Source organism: Humulus lupulus, chromosome 2, assembly GCF_963169125.1.
Source record: "Humulus lupulus chromosome 2, drHumLupu1.1, whole genome shotgun sequence".
In the NCBI taxonomy this organism is placed as follows: domain Eukaryota; kingdom Viridiplantae; phylum Streptophyta; class Magnoliopsida; order Rosales; family Cannabaceae; genus Humulus; species Humulus lupulus.
The window spans coordinates 296,008,426-296,030,687 of NC_084794.1; the positions used below are offsets into that span (position 1 = coordinate 296,008,426).

The 22,262-nt window shown below is 29.8% G+C and overlaps 2 protein-coding genes across 2 annotated transcripts; both read left to right on the plus strand.

Annotated features, from left to right (window-relative positions):
- Positions 1 to 14,218: 14,218 nt before the first annotated feature.
- Positions 14,219 to 14,782, plus strand: LOC133815753 (uncharacterized). The gene has a single exon (XM_062248557.1). It carries the CDS (start codon positions 14,219 to 14,221, stop codon positions 14,780 to 14,782), a length of 564 nt encoding a protein of 187 aa, XP_062104541.1.
- Positions 14,783 to 19,861: 5,079 nt separating this feature from the next.
- Positions 19,862 to 21,085, plus strand: LOC133819962 (protein LIGHT-DEPENDENT SHORT HYPOCOTYLS 4-like). The gene has a single exon (XM_062253351.1). The coding sequence runs from the start codon at positions 20,142 to 20,144 to the stop codon at positions 20,892 to 20,894; it is 753 nt and encodes a 250-aa protein (XP_062109335.1). The 5' UTR covers positions 19,862 to 20,141; the 3' UTR covers positions 20,895 to 21,085.
- Positions 21,086 to 22,262: the final 1,177 nt, after the last annotated feature.

Genomic DNA, 22,262 nt, shown 5'->3' on the forward strand with positions numbered 1-22,262 from the left:
AAATATACATAGGATGACCAAGTACTCTACCAATGAAAAAAAAAAAAAAAAAAACATGAAAACTTTAAGTACACTTGTCTAAACACCTGCAATTAATTTATTTTACACATTTAATTTTTTAACTACTCATATATTTTTTTTAAATAAAATCCATTTTTGAACATAAATAGATACAAATATATATTATATATGTATATCACATCATTTGATATTCATATCCTTATATGGCTCCACTACTACAAAATCATGATCATTTTTAAACATATACAAATATTGTAAACATGATATATTAACCTATTAATAATTCATGACCAAATTTTCTTAAATATATAGAAATGAAGTTCATTATTGGATACACAAATAAATTTTTCATAAAAATAAACAAAATCTATACGTACACAAATCTAGAAAATAGTGAGACAATATCTACAAAGAAATAAATCTCTATGGGAACAATCGACAGAAAGATATTGTTGAAAGCAAAAGACCAAAGTAAAAAAGGAAATTAAAGCTAAAATATATATGGTAGAAAAGGATGAGATGTTGATAAAAAAGAGTACACAAGTTCCATAAAAGATAAAGATATGTAGGGTTTCAAAGAATATCTATGTGTGTATATACATACATATTATATATATATATATATATTTATTTGAAAATTGGATCATGTCTATATTGTCCCATGTGCATATATAATACCAAATAATGTCATAAATATATATATTTATATTTAATGAGAAATTTAAACCAAGAGGCCCTCTCTTCAGTCATATAATAATTTAAGTGGTACGTTCAATAGTATTCTCTCAGAACTTTTTCTGCATTCTTCCATCTTAGTCTGAGCTCTACTGTTCTTAAAAGTTAATTAACAGTGTTCTATAAATATATGTATATTGGGAATTTCTGGCATCATTTTTACCTCAACCGTTAGTCTACGTATTTTCGGTACTTGAAAAAATTATAAATTAAATTTTTTTATATGATCCTGTAAATTGTACTTATAATAGACATTTTATTATTTTTTGAGAAATTTCAAATAATTTACGGTACTGAAATTAGGGTTTAAAACGTTTGTTTTACACGTGTATTAAAAAAAGGTACTCGTGCAACTGACTATATTTGAACCATGATTTTGACACTGTAAATTATTCAAAATTTTCCAAAATTTGGTAGGATACCTACTATAACTACAATATACACTATTATATAAAAAAAAATTGTTATAATTTCTTCGTGACAAGAACAGAGATGCCCCTACCGACAGACCTACCGATAGAGACAAAAGTAACACCCTATATTAAAATTTTCCTATATATATGTGTAAGTATATATAGAATAATATAAAGGAACATGTATATATCTCAACGGTAAAAAAGGTTTGTGAAGAAAGATGCCATTTGACCCAATTAATGATGCTTAATTAAAGCATAAGTAAACAAAATAAAAAAGAAGTGTTGCTGTTGTTTTACCCCATGACTACATTCATAACTAATATATACTTTCATGTTTTCACATTATCTTTCTTATGTAATATGCTTATTTGTGTCAATCCAAAAATTAAGTTTAGAAAGAAAAAGAAAAATACTTATAAACTAAATGCGTTGTATACATTATTTATTGACTATTTTTATCCCTTTAACAAAAAAGTTGAAATATATATTCGAAGCCAAACTTTTGTTTGTAGTTCTTTTGACTTTGAGATGGTGTACATAATATAGTAATTAATCTATCATGAAGAGCTTTGTTAATCTATACATATATAAATGCTACTTTTTAAAATATTTGTAGATAATTTTCAAAAAAAATATGTGTAGATTACTCTCGATTAAAGAAAAAATTATACATTTATATTTTATACATATATATATATATATTAGTATAATCTTTGTTATATATTTAAAAAAAAAAAGTTACTTCTTTTTATATTTTAGTTCTAATTCCATCATTGATTATCTCACATTAATGTTTTGAAAGCCAAAAAAACATTTATATATATATATATATATCAAATAAATTTGATAAGTGACAAAGTTATTTGTTAATAGAGAAAAACAAACATTTAATCCGTTGTTTGGCCACTGATTGCTACTTATTCGCCTGAGATCGCTGAAGTTCTGACAATCCTTCATGCCCTTCTTTTGTGCAAGTCCTTGGGCTATGTTGACCTCTTCGAGTCTGATTGTTTAGCTGCTATTAATGTTATATATTAAGAATCAGATCTCAAGTTTTTCATACTTGGAAACTATTGTTGGTGAGATCATTAATTTCCATTTGTAATGACTTTATCGTGTTATATCATTTGATCATTGTCCTAGAGTAGCTAGCAGTGTTTTTTTTTTTTGTAAGTAAGTCAATTGTATTGCAAAAATCCAAAAAGTACAAAGCTGAGTGAAACCAGCTACATCAAGGAACTAAATACATCACAACCACCAATAGAGCCTAAAAAATACAACTCAGAAACCCAACAGCCTAGATACAATCAAACATTTTATGAAACCAGATCCACTCATCTTCTTTCACTCCTAAAGAAACTGTATAAAGAATTTTGTTATAGACAGTCCATTTAACCCTTTTGATCGTATAATGAATAGACCAAACAATATCATCCCAGACCGCGATATTACGAACTCTCCAAATATGGTAGATGAGACTAGACAGAATAGACCAACACACTACTTTCTTGAAACGACTGAGCTTACATCGTTTTATCCATTTGAAAATACCTTTAATTGTACAAAATCTGGTCCTAATTTCCAGCCATCCTAGCAGGATTTGAACACACCGGTCACTGAACCTACAGCCAAAGAAAAGATGCTGATGAGTTTCCGCCTCAACACCACAGATGCTACAGCAAGGGTCAATGTTCATTCCATGCTCCCTCAAACGATCCTTTGTCTTCAATCTCTTAAGAAAGTACAACCAGATGAAAATTCTATGCTTTGGAACACTTAATCTGTTCCAAAGGTCATTATAAGCAAATCTGGAATGAGAATTGTCATCAAGAGCTTTATATATGTCAGGTATGGAATAATAATTCTTCTCAAACCTTTGCATGTTAACGACGCCTTTAATTTTCTCTTTAATCTTCACTATCTGACACCAATACCAGCTGCTATCTGTGGGAGCAATATACTCCCACCAATCTTGATTTTTAATATAAAGCGAATGCACCCATTTCACCCAAAGATTCTCCTTGTTCATTGAAATATGTCACACATGTTTTCCAATAGCTGCATAATTCCAAAAAACAATGTTCCTTAACCCCAAACCTACCTCAATCTTCCTTTTACAAACATTAGCCCAAGAGACTAAACCAGGACCACTGAACTCAGCCGAGCCATGCCAGAGGAAATTTCTACAGATGTCATTTATTCTGTCCAGAAGAGCCTTAGGCAGAATCATAATCTGGGCCCAGTACAGGTGGATGGCTACTAAGACAGCATTAACGAGGGTAAGCCTACCTGCAAAAGATAGGTGTCTCGAACTCCAAATCTGAATTCTATGGATCATCCTGTCAACCAAAACAGAACACTCATCTGAGCTAAATTTTTTTGGGCAGATCGGCACACCAAGATAGAGGCAGCTGGCTTTGACTAAAACCCGAAACCAGGAGGATACGTCTCACTTCTTCATCTTTCATACCATGGCAATAAATCGCTAATTTAGTCACATTCGCTTGTAATCCAGATGTGTCAGAAAACCTTTTGAAACCTTGCAAGAGAAGCACTATAGACTTATAATCACCTCTACAAAACAAAATGACATCATCAGCAAACACATAGGTGGTTGAGATTAAGCTCCTTGCATCTGTAATGAAAGTGAAAATCAAGATTGCAAGCAGTCTTGGCTAAGAGTCTAGATAGATACTCCATACAAATGACAAAAAGCAGTGGAGATAAAGGGTCCCCTTGCCTTAAACCTCTTTTAGCCTCAAAAAAACCATGTAAAGTGCCATCTAACAACAAGGAAAAACGAGGAGTACGTACACAACTCATAATCAGGTTAACAAAATTCCAAGGGAAATTTAGCCCCAAGAGCATCTCCTCTAAAAAATCCCATTCTACTGTATCATAAGCTTTCTTCAGATCCAGTTTGATCATACAGCTGGGTTTCACGTTCTTCCTCCTATAATGCCTCACAATATCCTGACAAATCATGATATTATGAGCAATAAATCCCCCATGAATGAAACCCCCTTGATTTTGAGCTATAAGATCAGGTAAAATAGTTTTAAGCCTCTCACAAATCAGTTTTGTGGCTGCTTTGTATAACACATTACAGCAAGAGATTGGTCTAAAGTCACTAACATTTGCTGGGCAATTGGATTTCGGAATAAGGGTAATTGTAGTATTGTTTACCTCTTTGAGAAATTGGCCCGAATGTAGGAAGGATAAAACAGCCTTGCAAACGTCCCCTCCAATAATATCCCAGTTAGTTTTATAGAAACCGCTTCCATAGCCATCCGGCCCCGGAGCCTTCTGATTAGGAATGGAGAAAATAGCCCGTTTAACTGCTTCAGGAGAATACTTTTGTAGAAGAAGTTGATGTTGCTCCTTAGTAACTAAAGGTCCCATACCCAGAACAGATTGCAGCACCTTAGTCCGAAAACACTTTTGAGAGCCTAAGAGATTTTTATAAAAGGAAAGGAATGCCTCATTTACTCCCTCTTTAGAATCCACCCAATTCCCATGCCTGTCCTTAATGGAATAAACAATATTATAGACTCTTCTTTGTTTTAGACATTGATGAAAAAACTTAGTGTTTCCATCTCCTTCCTTAATCCAGTCTACTTTAGCTTTTTGGTGTAAAAAAGCTCTATATACGTCCTGACTTTCCCTATACTGAGCACAAGCCTTTACCTCTTCCTCCATTTTCAAAACATTTAAGGGGTCTTGTTGAAGAGCTTCCTGAACCTTATGCATATGATGCATAGCAATCAAAACTTTGGCGTGAAGATCCCCAAATTGATTTTTGTTCAGATCCTTAAGTCTTCCTTTCAAAGATTTAAGCTTCTGCACAACTTGAAACATAGATGTGCCCGAAACCTCTTGAGCCCAAGAACTTGGGATTATTTCTTGATATCTAGGGGCAGTACTCCACATATCAAAATAACGGAATGGCTTTTTACCCCCCTTTACCTCCGGATAAACTGACAAAAGAGTTGGGCTATGATAAAAAATTCCTTCCGGCAAGAACACTGCTTCTGCATTTGGAAAAAGAGAATTCCATTCCAAATTTGACAAGACTGTCTAATTTAGCATAAACTCGATCATCTCCACATTGCTTGTTATTCCAAGTGTAAAAGTTACATGAGTACTTGACATCTCTAAGCTCACAAAAGTCCAAGCAATCTTTGAAATGTTGACAGCCGGTTCTGTGACCCCTCACTGAGAATCTGTCCTCCCCCAATAAAGTAGCATTAAAGTCACCCATGATAATCCAAGGACCAGACAAATTCATTTTAAAACTTCTCAGGTTATCCCATAAACTCTTCCTCTCATTAGACTTGTTAAAAGCATAGATAAAAGTAGCATGAAACCCACTAGCCCTCTTAAGCTGAATAAAGCAGTGAATACACTGATCCGAACTCACTAACACATTAACATCAAAAACATCCTGTTTCCAAGCTAAGATAATCCGGCCATTAGGATGCCAAGCAAGGTTACTTGTGAAACACCAACCCTGAAACAGCTTCAAATAAATCCTCCCCATTCTAGATTCTTTGACTTTAGTCTCAAGCAAATAAACCAAACCAATTCTTTTATTATAGATAAAATTTTGTACCTCTTGTTGCTTCTGCAACTTATTAATACCTCTCACATTCCATGTTAAAATTCTATCCATTGGCAGCTGGAGGTACTCCCCCTCCCATTATGTTATTACTCATTTCATACAGAATCTGACCAAACCTTAGCTCCTTTGTAGCATCCCCAAGGACTCCAAAAGGATTACCAATATTGACATTAGGTTCCTTCTTGTTGACAAATTTCTTAGCTGCATGAACCACCTGAAATCCTTCATTATCATTGGTCTGTTCCTTTGTGTTGGTAACATTAGAGTTTCCCAGACCCGAGTTCCTTGAAATTTCCATTCCAGATTTGTTTTCCTTATTCAGTTCCTCAGCCACCGTAGCAATTTTCTTGGGTTTCCAAACTACTGTCACTTGAGTCATATTCTGTTGATTCTTGCGGCAATTAGTATCCTCATGTCCCATGCCTTTGCATACTGAACAGCAGGTAGGCTTCCATTCGTATATGACATCCAAACGAATTACTTCAGTTTTTTCATTCACAAAACTAATGGAGGAGGGAAAAACCTGTGACACATTAACCTCCACCATCACTCTAGCGAACTGCAACCGATCTCTATTCCTTGTGGCTGAATATTCTCTGATAGGCTTGCCAATCTACCCAACTATTTTGAAAAGTGATCGAGTACCCCAGTATTTTAGGTCCAGGTTATGAACTTGAATCCAAATGGGAATTGATCTAATATCATCCTTATGTAGACAGACATTAGGATCCCAAGCTTTAAGCATCAATGGTTTCCTGTCAAAAAAATGGTATCCTCCTGCAAGCACCTTGTCTCTACTCTCCATAGATGTAAACTGCACTATGAAGAGGCCCTGCTTCAACAGACTAACTTTATCCACCCCCGAATTCCTCCAGATGCGCCTGAAAAAACCCTCCATTACTTGAATTGGGGGATCAGCCCCCAAAACCCAACACACCACAAATGAATTCCAGTAACTAACCTCATCTTCAATATCTTCATCCTCAATTTTCACAATATCATCACAAAGCCCTGACTCCGGGTTAACCTCCACAGATTCCCCTGAAAACTCCTTTACCTCATCTAGAATCGCCTGAGATTTAGACGAAGAAGAAGGGTTTCCGATCATACCTTTTGACTTCGCCGCTCTGGACATGATTTCTGAAAATTGTTTACTAATTGCCAAACGCCTCTGCAACTCAGCTTCCGTCTCCTGAGGAGTGAGAATGATTTCATGGGTCTCCTCTTGGTCATCCAAAAAATCAATTGCCTCTATACCCAGCAGCTCATCCATAGTTTTCGATTTTTTGACCTCATCAGCTGAAGTCAGTCATTTCTTCTTGACCTTGTCTCCTTTCTCCTTAACTGGAGTATTGATTTTCTTCACCACAGTTCGCTTCCTCCCCCTCCCTACCATGGCCACAGCTCACACTGCAAGAGAGAGAAAAAGTTTTATGAATATCTTCAGTGTTGCATGTTCTTTAGTTAAACTAGTTTTGTCCATAAATGAACGTTATATATGGTGGCGCTACTACCCTTCGTGAATTGAACCATGATTATGGGTTGATGCTCGTGATCAATGATATTGCTTTGCTCTTGGGTTTTTGAGGCCAAATTTCCTCTAAAAAAAATCAGTCAAAATTAATATTACTTATTATTTTCTAAGAAAAAATTTGTCGTTTGTCGTCATATATATATATAGGGGAATTTTCCTATAGGGGTTTCACTTTGAGCCCTACCAGTGAAGCTCTTAGTGTTTCTCGACTCGTGAACAGTTTTTGGAGCGATTTTTTTATGACCGTGTATATTGTAGCTATTTAGAGTATCCTGCAAATTTTCAGAAAATTCTGAATAGTTTACAGCATCGAAAACTAAGTTCAAACATGTTATTGCAAGCGTGACTAATTTTTTTTATGCGCGTGGAAAACAACATGTTTGAACCTAGTTTTCGGTACTGTAAACTATTCGGAATTTTCTAAAAATTTGTAAGATGCTCTAAATAGCTACAATATACACTATTATAAAAAAATTGCGCCGAAAACTGTTCACAGGTCGAGAAACATCATCGATAGGGCTTTATATATATATTCGATGTACGAAATAGTATAAACGGTCAGTATCAAATAGTAATAAACTCGGTTAAAATGAGAAAATTACTTTATTCTTATTGAGCAGTGAATAATTACTACGGGACAAAAGATTCCATTAATATATTAAATATTTTTTTCTATTTTTTTTTTTATTTTTGACTTGATGAACAATATATATTATCGATCGTACATTCATATTCATTGCTTCTCCATCTTCATCTTTAATTTTTGCTTTTGTTTGTAGTGCTTAATTAATGACACTTTTTTGTCTCGTTCGCAAAAATCATACTTACAAAGCAAACTTCATGTTTAAAATTTGAAATTAATGTTGTTTAAGGTTTTAATTTAATTAGTTGTTAATCTCTCTATTATTAATGCTATAATAATTATAACAACTAATAGTCTTGCTTTATGCAAACAATCTCTCTATCTCGTATGTGAAAAGATTGCGACATCATATCTCTCAAATGACACACACTTTGCTTTTTCTTAACAAAATAGACAGAAAGAAAAAGTGGGTGATATATATATATATATAATCTTTTTTATAAGGTAGTCTTCTAGCCAAGTATCGAGTATTTTTTATAAGATATAATATTTATTAGATAGTATATATATTTTTTAAAATAATTTTTAATAAAATTGATTTCCAAACACACTCGATATCTATCTATCTAACACAACATTCAATCGAAAATACTCGATCGACACCCTATCTAGAATATCATTCGACAAAGTTAAATATATATATCTTTGCAAAGTATAATATTAAAAGATATTTATTTTCTCTAATTATATATTATATATAGAAGGATCATTTGGTAAAATGACCTCTCTAGCTTAGTTTTAATAATTCTTTGTAAAATGATCTCTTCTAATTTAGACAGCTAGTCGAAAATGTAGACAGCCGATCGAAAATTTTAGACAGAGATCATTTTGCAAAAAATTATCAAAAGTAGGCCAGAGTACAAAAAATTACTTGAAAAAATAGATCATTTTCACCGATTTCTCTATATAGAATAATCTTTTTCTCACTACCATGATCTTCAATTTGATATTTTCATACTGTAAAATGCAAGTTACTTAGCTATATATATATATGCTCAAAGGACAAAACCCTTTATTACTTAAGAGAAAAAGTATAATTATATATATATATATGTTTTTGTACGATATATAGTTGGAATATTAGGGAAGGTAAATTAGTACTAATTAGCGTGTAATAGAAGAAATTCGATCTACTATAGAGGCTTGTATTTAAATAATTAGCATAAATAAATAAACACAAGAGAAAGAATAATATATAAATTAAGTTTTTTTTTTCTTTAATTTTTAATCATTCATGCTTGTAGGGTTTGCAATTGCCTTTGATATTATTCCATAATTGATATCAATTAACGAAACATATATATGTTGGGGACAGCTCAGTCATGATCGATCATGTTCAACCTTTGTCTTTTTTTTCCCTAATTATATACAAGAATATATATATATATAATTATGATCCCTCCAAAAAAATGCTTGTAATTTTGATCCTATTCTTTCTTAGTACTATAATCTTTTTTAATATATATATATTATTAGCTACATTATAATTAGATATTACTTATGTACTAACAATGAAAATATATTATCATTTATAGATATGGTATAAATCAAAATTGAACAATGACATAATTAAGAGTATTGATTAATATATGATCCCCAACTCATGATTTTATTCTGCCTAGCTAGGACAAAAATATAAACAAAAAGCAAAAAATATCTAATAATCTTTAGTGGGGCATAATGTTTGTAAGACTTCATCAGAAAAGTTGTCTGATTTATGCTCGGTCTGCCATTACTTATTTATAAATTTAGTATCGTGATAACTATCTACATTAAAATAAATTCATAAACACTACTTATATTGTTTTATTAGTGACATTACTGACTATATTAATCTTGTGTTTTAGAAGATGTATATTTTATTTATTTTATAAATTAAATTAACAACATGATATATATATAATTTTTGTTTATATTGAAAAGATTTGAAATCACATATTGTGATCTTCACCAATCGTTAATTATTAGTTGAAATGATCTTATTATAATTTTCAAACTATATTACTATTGCCATATATATATATGATATAAGTAATTAGTGACACTTAATTAAAATACCACTTTTAATGAACTTACAACATTAATCTAACAATGTTGTCTAGCTAGGTCATCTTGACGTGGTGAAACTCCTTTTTAAAAATGGATCTTTTCACATTTGGCCAACAAAAAGAAAAGGTTTGATTATTTGTGTTATTATTAGTAAGAAGAGGAATTTGGCATATGAATATATATATATATATATATAGCTTGTACGATTATTTTAAATAGGGCTATTATTATTTGTGTATTTATTACAACTTTATATTTTGATACAGCAATAAGGTGCACCATTATTGTTCATGTCTGTTACTAGTGCACACTTATACTGTACATTTTTGTTTTTTTAAAAGGTTCCAATTTTGTGATTGTCAAGAATTTTTTTTTTAAATTATAAATAAATAAAATATATGTCAAATACATACAAACTATATTAAATATAATACATGGCTAAGTCTATGCTAGCAAAAAAAAATGATAAATTATAAAGTCTATATCAATTAGTGTAGATATTTCTTAAACATGAGTGATAATAATATAAAATATATCTCTTTGGTTTTAATATTTTTTTTCGTTAACTCTTACATAATATTTTTATATTTAACAGAATAGTCTTATATTTAATAGTAGATTGTAAACATAACTTAAATTTAAATAAATAATTAATTAAACAAATTAAAATATAATATTTTACCATGATAATTATTTAAAAATAATAAAATCATACATTTTATAAATTAAATAAAATTTAATTAAACTTAATATTATATTAAACATATAATATATATAATTTTTTGTTGTCACTGCCAAATTCAAAAACTAGAACAAACATAAACTTAAACAAAAATAAATTAATTGATTTATTAAAATATGATATTTTAAAGATATTTTATGATAATTTAAATAATTAAATCATATTTATTTAAAAAAAATAAAGGCATTCATATCATATTTTTATCTTATAAATTTATGTGATAGTTTGTTTTTTATCAAGTAATTTGATATTTTTTTTCTTCATCAAATTCACCGAAAGACATTGCGAGATACATTAGAAACTAAAAATAGTTGATGCATGTATACTACTGTTTACACTATGACTTTCTCTATTTTTATTTTATTTATATTATTAATTTTTTTTAAAATATTATTGTATTTTATATATATGTCATGTAGTCATGTAAATATATATCTATGTCAATCTTGTGTTTAGATGTCATATATGTAGAAATTATTGATATAAATATTTATATATACTGTAGAATTATAATTCATTCTATTATATATATATATATTTAAAAAAAAATTAAACTAATTTTTATTAAAATTATAGACAATATTTACAATTTCAAAACTAACCAAACGTGCATTACATGTTGTTCGATATGAAATATCATTAATCATGTACAATAATGATAAATCATTTTGTGCAAATAATACTATACCGTATATTTACCTACATAATATTTTATGTATTTATATTTAAACATATATATATACATATATATATATATATATATAAAGGGTAGCTTTAAATTAATGGCAGATGTGTGTCCTGTATGTGGTAGTTTTTTATATGTTGAGATGAAGTGGAAATAAACAAATAAAAACATAGTAATGAAAGAGGAGAGAGTACTTACGTAGGTAGTAGATGTGGTGATAAATATTCTTACCCAAACAATATAAAAAATATACACAAGTACAATTATATATATAAAGAACTTCTTCTTAGGGTTGAGCATTATTTTTATCGTATCGTATGGGCGTTTTTTATTTTCGGTATTTGAATAAATTATAACCTAATTTTTTTTTTTGTATAATATCGTAGATAATAGTTATAATAGGCATCCCGTCAACCTTTAGGAAAATCTGAATAATTTACAATGTCGAAATCAGAGTTCAAATAATCTGTCTTACACGTGTTACTGATTTTTTGAACTCTGATTTCGGAACAGTAAATTATTCGGAATTTTCTGAAAAATTAACGGAATGATTGTTGTAACTATAATGTACATCATCGTAACAAAAAATTGAATTATAATTTTTCTTAGTGTTGAAAATATATTTATATATATATATCTGAAATTTTATGTATATATCTTCTGCTAACATATATATAATTCCCTTATTTGAATCTTCAATATCTACTTTATCTCAGGATGAATTTAATGGATATGATGAATAATTCTTTTTTTTTTTAAATAAAATAAAAAACTGACAAGGTGGGTGGAGTCACTTAGATAAAAGTGAAATAAGAACTTATCCATTAAGTTACTAATAATTAATATAAGATAAAAATAAAAGGAAAATGATAAGATTAGTGAGACACAATAATTAAGTTTTTTTGTCGTAAACGAACTCTTTATTTTCGATACTAAACCAAACAAAAAATTAAAGTAATATACTCTTACAAATATTGGTAATATTGCAAATCTAAAAGGAATCGAGAAAATTAATGGTTTTTATAAAATATGACCATATTTAATAATGAAATCTCTAAACAATTATTGTAGCATATTTTTGGAAAGATATTATGATATAATATATCAATAATAGCATTAGAATTAGGTATTTATAGAATAATATGTATATAAAAAGAATTAATTTAACTTGAGTTTCACACAATCTTCCTAATATACTTGTATTTTTTCTTTGGGTAATATGATAATAACATTTGTCTCTCATAATAAAATCACTATAAGAGAAGCAACTTAGTACATTATTCATTTTCTTAATAAACAAAATATAACTAATATTTCTATCACCGGTTGATTAAAACACACAATAAATAGATTATATGTGTTTTAGTCAACTGATGATAAAACTGTTATCATTTCTCTTCGATATAGGACACTCTAACAAATCTTATTTCTTTTATTATTTAGCTCACTTTAAATAATAAACATATATAATGTCTCACTAATGCCATAAAATACCTCATTATATGTGTATTTTTCTAACACAACATACCATCACTACTACAAAATTAGTTTTTGATCGCGTTACTTATTGGCATCAATCAAAAGCGTTGATTGTCACTAAAAAACAAACAAATTTGAGGTGATTGCCAATAACCACCTAAAAATCCTGTGTTTTTACTTTTTGGTAACACCTAACGATCACCAAAAGTTTGTTATTACGACAAAGAAACAAAAACCCTAAAAAACTAAAGATATGGACCATCCAACTAAACCAAACCAAAGATATATATTTATAAATATGCATATGCAGAGTAATCTATACCAACAAGATACATCTTCTTTTCGGTAGCTCATTACTTGAGAACTTCAAAGTTAAGCGTGTTTGACTTGGAGTAGTCTTATGATAGGTGACCTCTTGGAAAATTGCGTGCGAGTGAGGACAATGCACGCTGGAAAGACTCATGTTTGTTTGCAGGGTCAGTCATCATTCCAGGAAGCAGTCGTAGTGACGTGAAACGTTACAATATACAACTCATATGTAAGCACTTATTTTTACTATATTTATATATAAATATATATATATATATATATATGTATGGTGTAAACACCGTAAAGATCGAATTAATTAAAATGAAGTGAGCTATTAGTATCTTTAATTTATAGATAAAATTGCAAATATCGAAAAAGGAACACACTTTGAGAGGTTTGGATAAAAAAGTCATGATGGATCGAAAATGTGTAATTAAAACGATATATATATTTATACTTTTAATGGTGCTTAATATTGGATTAATTAGCAAAGCTTTAATTAATCATAATTAATCTTCATGTGAGAGTTTTAACTTTTAAACTTTGCTGGTTACGTCGATAATCATGAAATATAATTAGGGCTAGCAAATGGAATAATTTATGCTACTTAATTTGGAGACCACAATAAGCAGCTCATTAAAAGAATTGATATTATATTAATTTCACGTCCAGATAATTAATTAATTAATTTAATTGTTAAACATGTGGTTTTAGTTACATGTGCGTAGAACTCTAGGTGTGTTAATAATATTAATTTGCTATATATATCATATATATATAAGCCATTATTATGGCTAGATTTTGGCTAAGACTTTAAATTAAGCTAAGCTAGCTAGGACTCTCTATTATATATAATTAATTGTATTTATCTAACTATGGTTAGATAATAATCTAATGATATAAAACTATGATTTTACATAAGTAAGAAAAGAGAGGGCTTTTCTTAAGGATCTCTTTAGAGCTAAACTGGATAAATCAGCATTCATGGCAGTGCAATATAGTATCCAATCTGGGTATGCAATACTATATGATCAACATATCAAGGTACAATGGAGTAAATTTGTGTGGGAGAGATGCAGTATTCCGAAACATAGATATATTCTCTGGCTAGCTCTGCATCAGAAGTTGAGAACCAAAGAGCAACTCAGCAAATACTTTCCGGCGATGGACACAGTATGCTTGCTGTGTGGAGATCACAAGGAAGATATTACTCATCTATTCTTTCAATGTACTTACAGCAAAATCTGTCTTGTGAAGATGAAGGAGTGGATTGGTTGCCGAGTACAAACAGAGCATTATCAAGCATTATTGCAATGGATTTCCAAAGCAAAACATCTCAGCAAACTCAGGAAAGGATTTTTCATAGCTGTTGTTTCTGCACTAGTATACCATATATGGAGGGTCCGAAATGATGTCTTGTGGTCATCTAAGATTTGGTATGTAAATCATATTATAGAGGTCATTAAAAGAGAGTTAAAATTGAGATTTATTGTATCAGTGTACAAGGGAAAACGAAATAGGGATAAAGAATGGATTCAAAAATTATAAATTTAGATACATGGATTAAGTCAAACATAGGGGTAGAAGAAGACCTATAAGTGTACATGATTTGGTTTTTAGCAATACAATGATTCTTATTCGCCAAAAAAAAGGAGGGCTTTTGATACATATACATATAAAAATAAAAGGAAATTTACACCTTTTTATGAAATTAATAAATACATATTTATAAACTTGCAAATGTATTAACTCCACTTTTAAATTAGAGTTTATATATTTTTAGACCTTGTGTTTTGATTCATTACCTGTTTGAACCCTGTGTTTTGATAAATTATTTTTTAGACCTTATATTTTGTAAAATGGTTTAAATAGGCCCATAAACCTAATTTTGATGAACAAAAAATTGAATATAAAAACACAGTTCTTAGGCAGAATGATTGTATTTTTGTTCTGAATTGTTAGTTTGATGAATTATTTGTGATTTTAGTTCAAAAATATTTGATTAAAATCGAGTTTAGGAGTCTATTTGAATTATTTTAGACAATACAGGGTCCAAAAAGTAATTTGTCAAAACACAGGGTCTAAACAGGTAATGGGGTAAAACACATGGTCTAAAAAGGCATAAACCCTTTAAATTATTATACTCCTGAATTTATAATTTTTTTATAAATTGAATATTTTTTCGTATTTTATTTGGATACATTTATTATAACCATTATCAATTTTATTCATCAACCCATTTATCACATGTCACTACAAAAAATCTTAGTTATAGTCACAATAAAATTTATAACTACAGGTAAAAAATTTGTAACTAAAAAAAAACATCTTACCTATGTCATCACTAAAAAATATGTGCCTAAAAGTATTAGTCACAAAAATCACAATTTGTAATCACTAAATATATTTTTAGTCACAACAAACTTTATCATTAAAAGTTATAAGTTGTAACTAAAACTATACTAATGGCAACTTCTGATTACGTATGACTTTTTAGTCACGTAAACTATATATTGTGACTAAAATATTTTCACTAAAGAGTACATTTATTTGTAGTGCGTCCAATTTATTTCAAATGGCCAATATTGTACCAATAATGAAGCTATTTATATTTATATTTATATATATAATAGATTCATGGTGTAAGTGTAAAAATGGGGGATTCCATTTACTATTTTAGACTATATTGTTGGTATTTTTAGAAACTCTTTAGTGTTTTAGGTTTTCGGTTATATTATAGTTGCTTTGTGTTCTTTTTTTAATTTTAGGTACCATCTAATTTTGAAATGAGTTGTATTAATTTATATCAAACTAAAAAAATTATAGGTTGTGTTGACTTTTTAGTCCACTATGTTATTTTTAATTAGTAACATTGTTGGGGACTGTGATTGGTTTTTTTGGAATTTTTTAATGTTTTTATAAGATTGAGGATTTTGTGCAAGTAGTAACTTTATGGTTGATTTTTTTGTTAATCATGACATCAAAATTTTCAGCCATAACTAATGTGTTACTTAAATATACCATAATAAAATAGAGAACAATTTTATTAAATAGTAACCAAAGTGTTTTTATATATTAATTTATAGGTAACTATTTTTAATACATTAAAAGTTACTGTATGGTTTCTCTTTACTTGTTTAATTATTTTGGATTAATATTGGAATTCTTTTTCATTATTTTCTTTCTGGCTGTATAATTTTGGGTGTGTTCATAGTAAATGGAGAATAAACCAGATTTTTTTTAATTTTTATTTCTGTTTTTAGGAATCATTTTTTAAATTTCATTTGTAGTCCACTAATTATAGAAAAACCTCTTTTATGTTCCTTGTAAAATAGAATAATGATGTGCCAATGCATGTCCCATGATTAATATTATCAATTTCCTTTTATTTTAAAAATAATGGAATAAATATGTCAAACATTGAGATAAGAAAATGCAAAAATAAATGTAAAATAAGAAAATACAATTTAATATTTTTCTTTTTCAAAATCCCAAAACTATATATACTCAAAGCTGTAATTGCCAAATCTTAAAGTATATACTTACAACCCAAAAAAATACTTAATTAGACTAATTAATTACCTTAAATTGCCTAGACAAGAGACATTTCAATTTAATATCTTACCTTTTATTAATGGAGCAGTCTTATTATTTACTGTAAATGACATAGTTACGATGAGTATTAATTTGGTAGGAGTCTGCTAAACCCTAGAGATCAATAATTATTAATTAGGTCTTCTAATTAACAATTAATTAGTTAATTAATTAATTTATACATAGTTTCATTGTACAAGCAACTGTCTTGTCGAATTCAAGTCAGTGTCTACTACCAAGGTTACATGAAGTGGATGATTTGAATGCCAAAATGGCAATATATACAACAGAAAATAAAATACAACTTTCTCTAAAACTATATATGGTTAAATATGTAATTGATATATATATATATATAAAGACAAGTTAGTACATTCACTTTGTTTTTTATTATTTTTAAGAATCATTTTTAGTATTTTATAAATAATAAAAAAAAAATTTAACATTCTCTAAATCACAAAATCAAGCTTTTTTTAGTAGGCTCTATATGTATTTATGGGAAAATATTATTTTGGTTCTTGTATTTTTTTTCGAATATGCGATTAACTTTTGTATTTTGTTAAATGATAATTCAGATCTTATTTTTTACAAAATGGATCGAAATAGTTCCCTAGACCTGATTTTTGTAAACTATTTTCAATTATAAGATCAATAATTAGGTCATTGGAGATGAGAGGTTTACCGTAGTGGAGAAGGTGCTCGATGAGCTGAGAATGAAAAAATATATTTAAAAATATTTTGACAAAAATTGGGTGTAGGGTATTATTTTTATCTACTTTGTAAAATACAAAGTCCGAATTGTCATTTAACAAAACACAAAAATCAATCTCATGTTCGAAAAAAAATATAGGGGTCAAGACTGATATTTTCCTAAATTAATAATTTTAAATGAGAAATTTGACTTTTAATGCATATAAGGGGATTGTATTTAAAAAATACCCTATCACCTATATGAGTTTCATTTTGGTCATATTATTTACCTTAGTACCCAAAATACCCTTGCTATTTGTTCTGACTCTCTCTTTCTCTCTTTTCTCTCGATCTCTCTATATTCTCTCTCACTCTTGATCCTGAACCAAAAAAACTCTCAAAACTCACATTTGAATCCACCGCAACCCAACGAAATCAGAGAAGAGAAGCATTGTCGGAGAAGGTCTTCGGATGCAGGACTTGAACATCGAACCGGAAGCACCTAGAGGCAACCAAACAACTCCGAAGTAGGCGAAACAACTCCCAAGTACGCGAAGGTGAGAGTTTTCTTTTTAATATTATTCTTGAAGAGAATATTGGGAACACCAAGTTAGAAAGGATACTACTTTAGTAAGTACTCTCACCAAGTTAGAGTGAGAGGGAATATAGAGAGACCGAGAGAAAAGAGAGAGAGAGAGTCGGAACAAATGACAGATGTATTTTGGGTACTAAGGTAAATAGTAAGACTAAAATGAGACTCATATAAGTGATATGGTATTTTTTAAATACAATTCCCTCGTATGTATTAGAAGTCAAATTTCACTTTTGAATTTGTATGTTAATTTTGAAATTAATAATTATAAAAAAATAAGTCGTTAATTTCTAAAATGATGTCTCTATGCAATTTTTGCCAAACAATAGACTCTACTACACAATACAATATATATAGCTATAGCCCTTGATTACTCTTCTCAATTCAATCATACATATCCCTCCACCCAAACATAACAGAAAATAAATAGTGATTTAAGATATTTTTTATATAAATAATATATATATATACTCCATAATATTCCTGCAAAGAAACACTGTTTGAGAGCAGACCTATATAGTGTAATAGACAGAGTTGAGTTGAGTATTTGGTGTCCAACCATATATATATATTCAATGAAACTAATAAATGCAACTATTCAAGTTAGTTCATATTATCATTATTATTTCAAAACCATAGTAGTTTATTTATAATAAATAAAAGTAATAATAAAAGCAAAGATATAAGAAAGAAGAATAGAATAGAAGAGAAGAGGGGCAAAATAGTAAATTAAAGAAAGTAAAGGAGTTGTCAATCAATACAAAAAGTGATGAATAAGGAAACAAAATCATGTTATTCCCTCACATTTTTAACCCATTTAATCAACCCATCTCTCCCTTTAACCTGTCCCTATCACTCTCTCACTGTCAAAACCTCTTTTCATTTCCAAAAAAAAATACCAAAACCCTTCTTCCTTCTCACTCTCCCTTTTTTCACATTTTACCATTTTAATCTCACCCTAGCTAGCTATAATATAATATCTATTTTTCTTATCATTTAATTTTAGATATTTCTATAAATATTATTAATGACAAATTATTAAAGCCCCCCACTCCATCATTTTCACCCGAGTTTATACATTTTATTCATTTTTAGATATTATGTTTTGTCTTATTATTTGTTTGGACTTTATGTTTTGTAAAATTGTTCAAATAGACCCCTAAGTCTGACTTTGATGAACAAAAAATTGAGTATAACAACACAGTTCTCAGGTAGAATGACTGTATTTTTGTTTTGAGTTGTTAGTTTGATGAATTATTTGTGATTTTAGATCAAAAAACTTTGATCAAAATCAGGTTTAGAAGTCTATTTGAATTATTTTATAAAACATATGGTTCAAAAAGTAATTTATCAAAATACATAATCTAAACAGGTAATATAAAACAAAATACAGAGTCTAAAAAGAACATTTTTCATGATTACAACCAAATTAAGGTTTTCTCCTATGATTAATAAAAAACTTTAGATAAAACAGAAGAGTCATAGTTTTTATCTGCACCAAAACATTACACCAACTAACGTGGTAGTTTATTTTAACGAATCATATTCTCATTTGAGCGAGTTTCCTTTTGAAAAGTAATGAGATATCAGTTGGTGTAATGTTTTACCGTATAATTTTGACGCAATAGTATTTTTTTTTTTTAAATAAAAAAAAACACTACTAATAGTAATAGTACTACTATTGTTTTCAACTTCCCTATATATCATCACACATCATCACTATACCCTTCTCTCTTCTTCTCCAATATTTCACTATATACCTACCCCCTTCTCTCTCTCTCTCTCTCTCTCTCTCTCTCTCTATAATTAGCCATAGCCATAGCCATAGCCAAAGCTTCCTCTTCTTCTTCATAACACAATCCCTTAATGCTTATTATATGTAAGTACTCAACTTTTCTCAATTACTCATTTCCTATTCTAAAGTCTTAATTTTTTTTTTCTGAATTGGACTAGTAATCTTGAGATATATATATATGGAAAACCCTAACTAGAATTTGAAGAAGAAGAAATTGTAGAGAGAGAGAGAGAGATATGGATATCAATTCAGTTGATCAAGAATTCGAAAGCCCTAGTTTGAATAATGAAGATCAAAACTCCATGAATGTGAACCAGCAGCTGCAGCTGATGAACCCAACACCACCAGCACCGCCACCACCAGCTGCAGCCGCTGCTGCAGCTTCGGGCTCGGCGGCGGCGCCGTCGTCGTCGAGCAGGTACGAGAACCAGAAGAGGAGGGATTGGAACACGTTCGGGCAGTACCTGAGGAACCACCGGCCGCCGCTGTCCCTGGCCCGATGCAGCGGAGCTCACGTGCTGGAATTTCTCCGTTACTTGGACCAGTTCGGTAAGACCAAAGTCCACACCCACCTCTGCCCCTTCTTTGGCCACCCCAACCCTCCGGCTCCCTGCCCTTGCCCGCTCCGCCAGGCCTGGGGCAGCCTCGACGCCCTCATAGGCCGGCTCCGGGCAGCTTTCGAGGAGCACGGCGGGAAGCCGGAGGCGAACCCGTTCGGAGCCAGAGCTGTCAGGCTTTACCTGCGTGAGGTTAGGGACTCTCAGTCTAAGGCGAGAGGTGTCAGTTACGAGAAGAAGAAGAAGCGGAAACGGCCACTAGCTCCGCCACCGCCGACGATTACTACCACTGCTACTGCTACTGCTCAGGCGAATGAAACGACGTCGTTTGGTGGAGCTGCTGATGATGACGATGATGATGGTGCAAGTATTAGTGCTTCTTCTACCGATCATCATCACCGTCACCATCATCATCATGATCATATTATTTGAGTAAGAGTTACACTACTACTTGTTATTATTTGAAACTATCATTATTATTATATATTATAGAATCATGTAGTAATTGAGTTCAATTCAAGTCTGAGCTCATTTCTTTTTTTTTTCCTTTAATTATTATTAAGTTGATGTTCTTATTATATAATTATATATATGATAATGATGATGATGATGATTATGGTGATTGATGATCGAGTTAATTTGGAATATTGGAAAAGATAACAGGTTTAGCAGAGATGATATTATTATGTTATGTTTGGTAGTTATTAGTAAATATTGTTGTTGAGATCATCACTATATATATATATATAATCATGATGATGAGTAGTGAAGTACTGAAAACACACTATATTTGTCATATACATATATGTATAAATATATATATATAGTTTGAAAAGTCTTCTTTTTCATGACAAGTGAAAGATTTTGCAGAACATCATGTTCTATGTCTTTTTTTTTAGCTTTTTTATTTATTCTTTTTTCTCGTAATTTGTTCTAATTCTTAGTGGGGTGTTGGCACATCATTCAGATTTCAGATTACATAATGTTAAAAGTTTTTGTAAAAAAATAAAAAACAAATTATAATATAATTTTTTGCTATAAATATGTATAGCTATAAAATAACTAGGATATTGAGCCTGACAGATTATTTGTCTGCAATGTACTTATATAGTAGTGAATCAGCATCCTTATTTTCCTTCTTTTTATTTTTGTATATATAATAATGGAAATTTATATCATATATATATACTAATTGGACACATACACTACTTATAATTTGGATATGGCCACGAGAAGTCGGTTCCGCTTAAAACGACATAACACATGTTCATAAGTCGGTTTATACATAACTGACTTATCATATAGTTTGGGAGGTCGGTTCCAAACCGACTTTTCATGTAATTTTTGTAGTAATGATATAGTTTGATTATGATACAAATCATATATAAGTTACACATTCTTAAATAATTAATGAACTAATTAATTAATATATTTATATAAATATTTTGTCTCCAAATTACATGTTTTTTCTATATCTCACTACTATATATATATATATATAGATATAGTTGTATTGTCAAATTTTGAATGGTGAGACATGAAGGAGTGTAATTAATTTTAAAGTACAAAGATTTTTATTTGATTGTCTGTCTCTGAAGTTAAGTTAATGTAACATGTTCTCTTACATATAAATATATATATGTGTATATATGTATGTATACTATGAACTAGAGCTAGTGATCAGAAATTTATTAAATAATTATTAGTGTATATATATTTAGCATATATATATATATATACTAATTGGACACATAAACTACTATGGGACTTGAGTCATTTGGCATGAGAGATCGGTTCCTC

Excerpts from the sequence above, each read along its gene's own strand:
- LOC133815753 (XM_062248557.1), top strand. The coding sequence starts at position 14,219 with ATGGCAGTGCAATATAGTATCCAATCTGGGTATGCAATACTATATGAT.
- LOC133819962 (XM_062253351.1), top strand. The coding sequence starts at position 20,142 with ATGGATATCAATTCAGTTGATCAAGAATTCGAAAGCCCTAGTTTGAAT.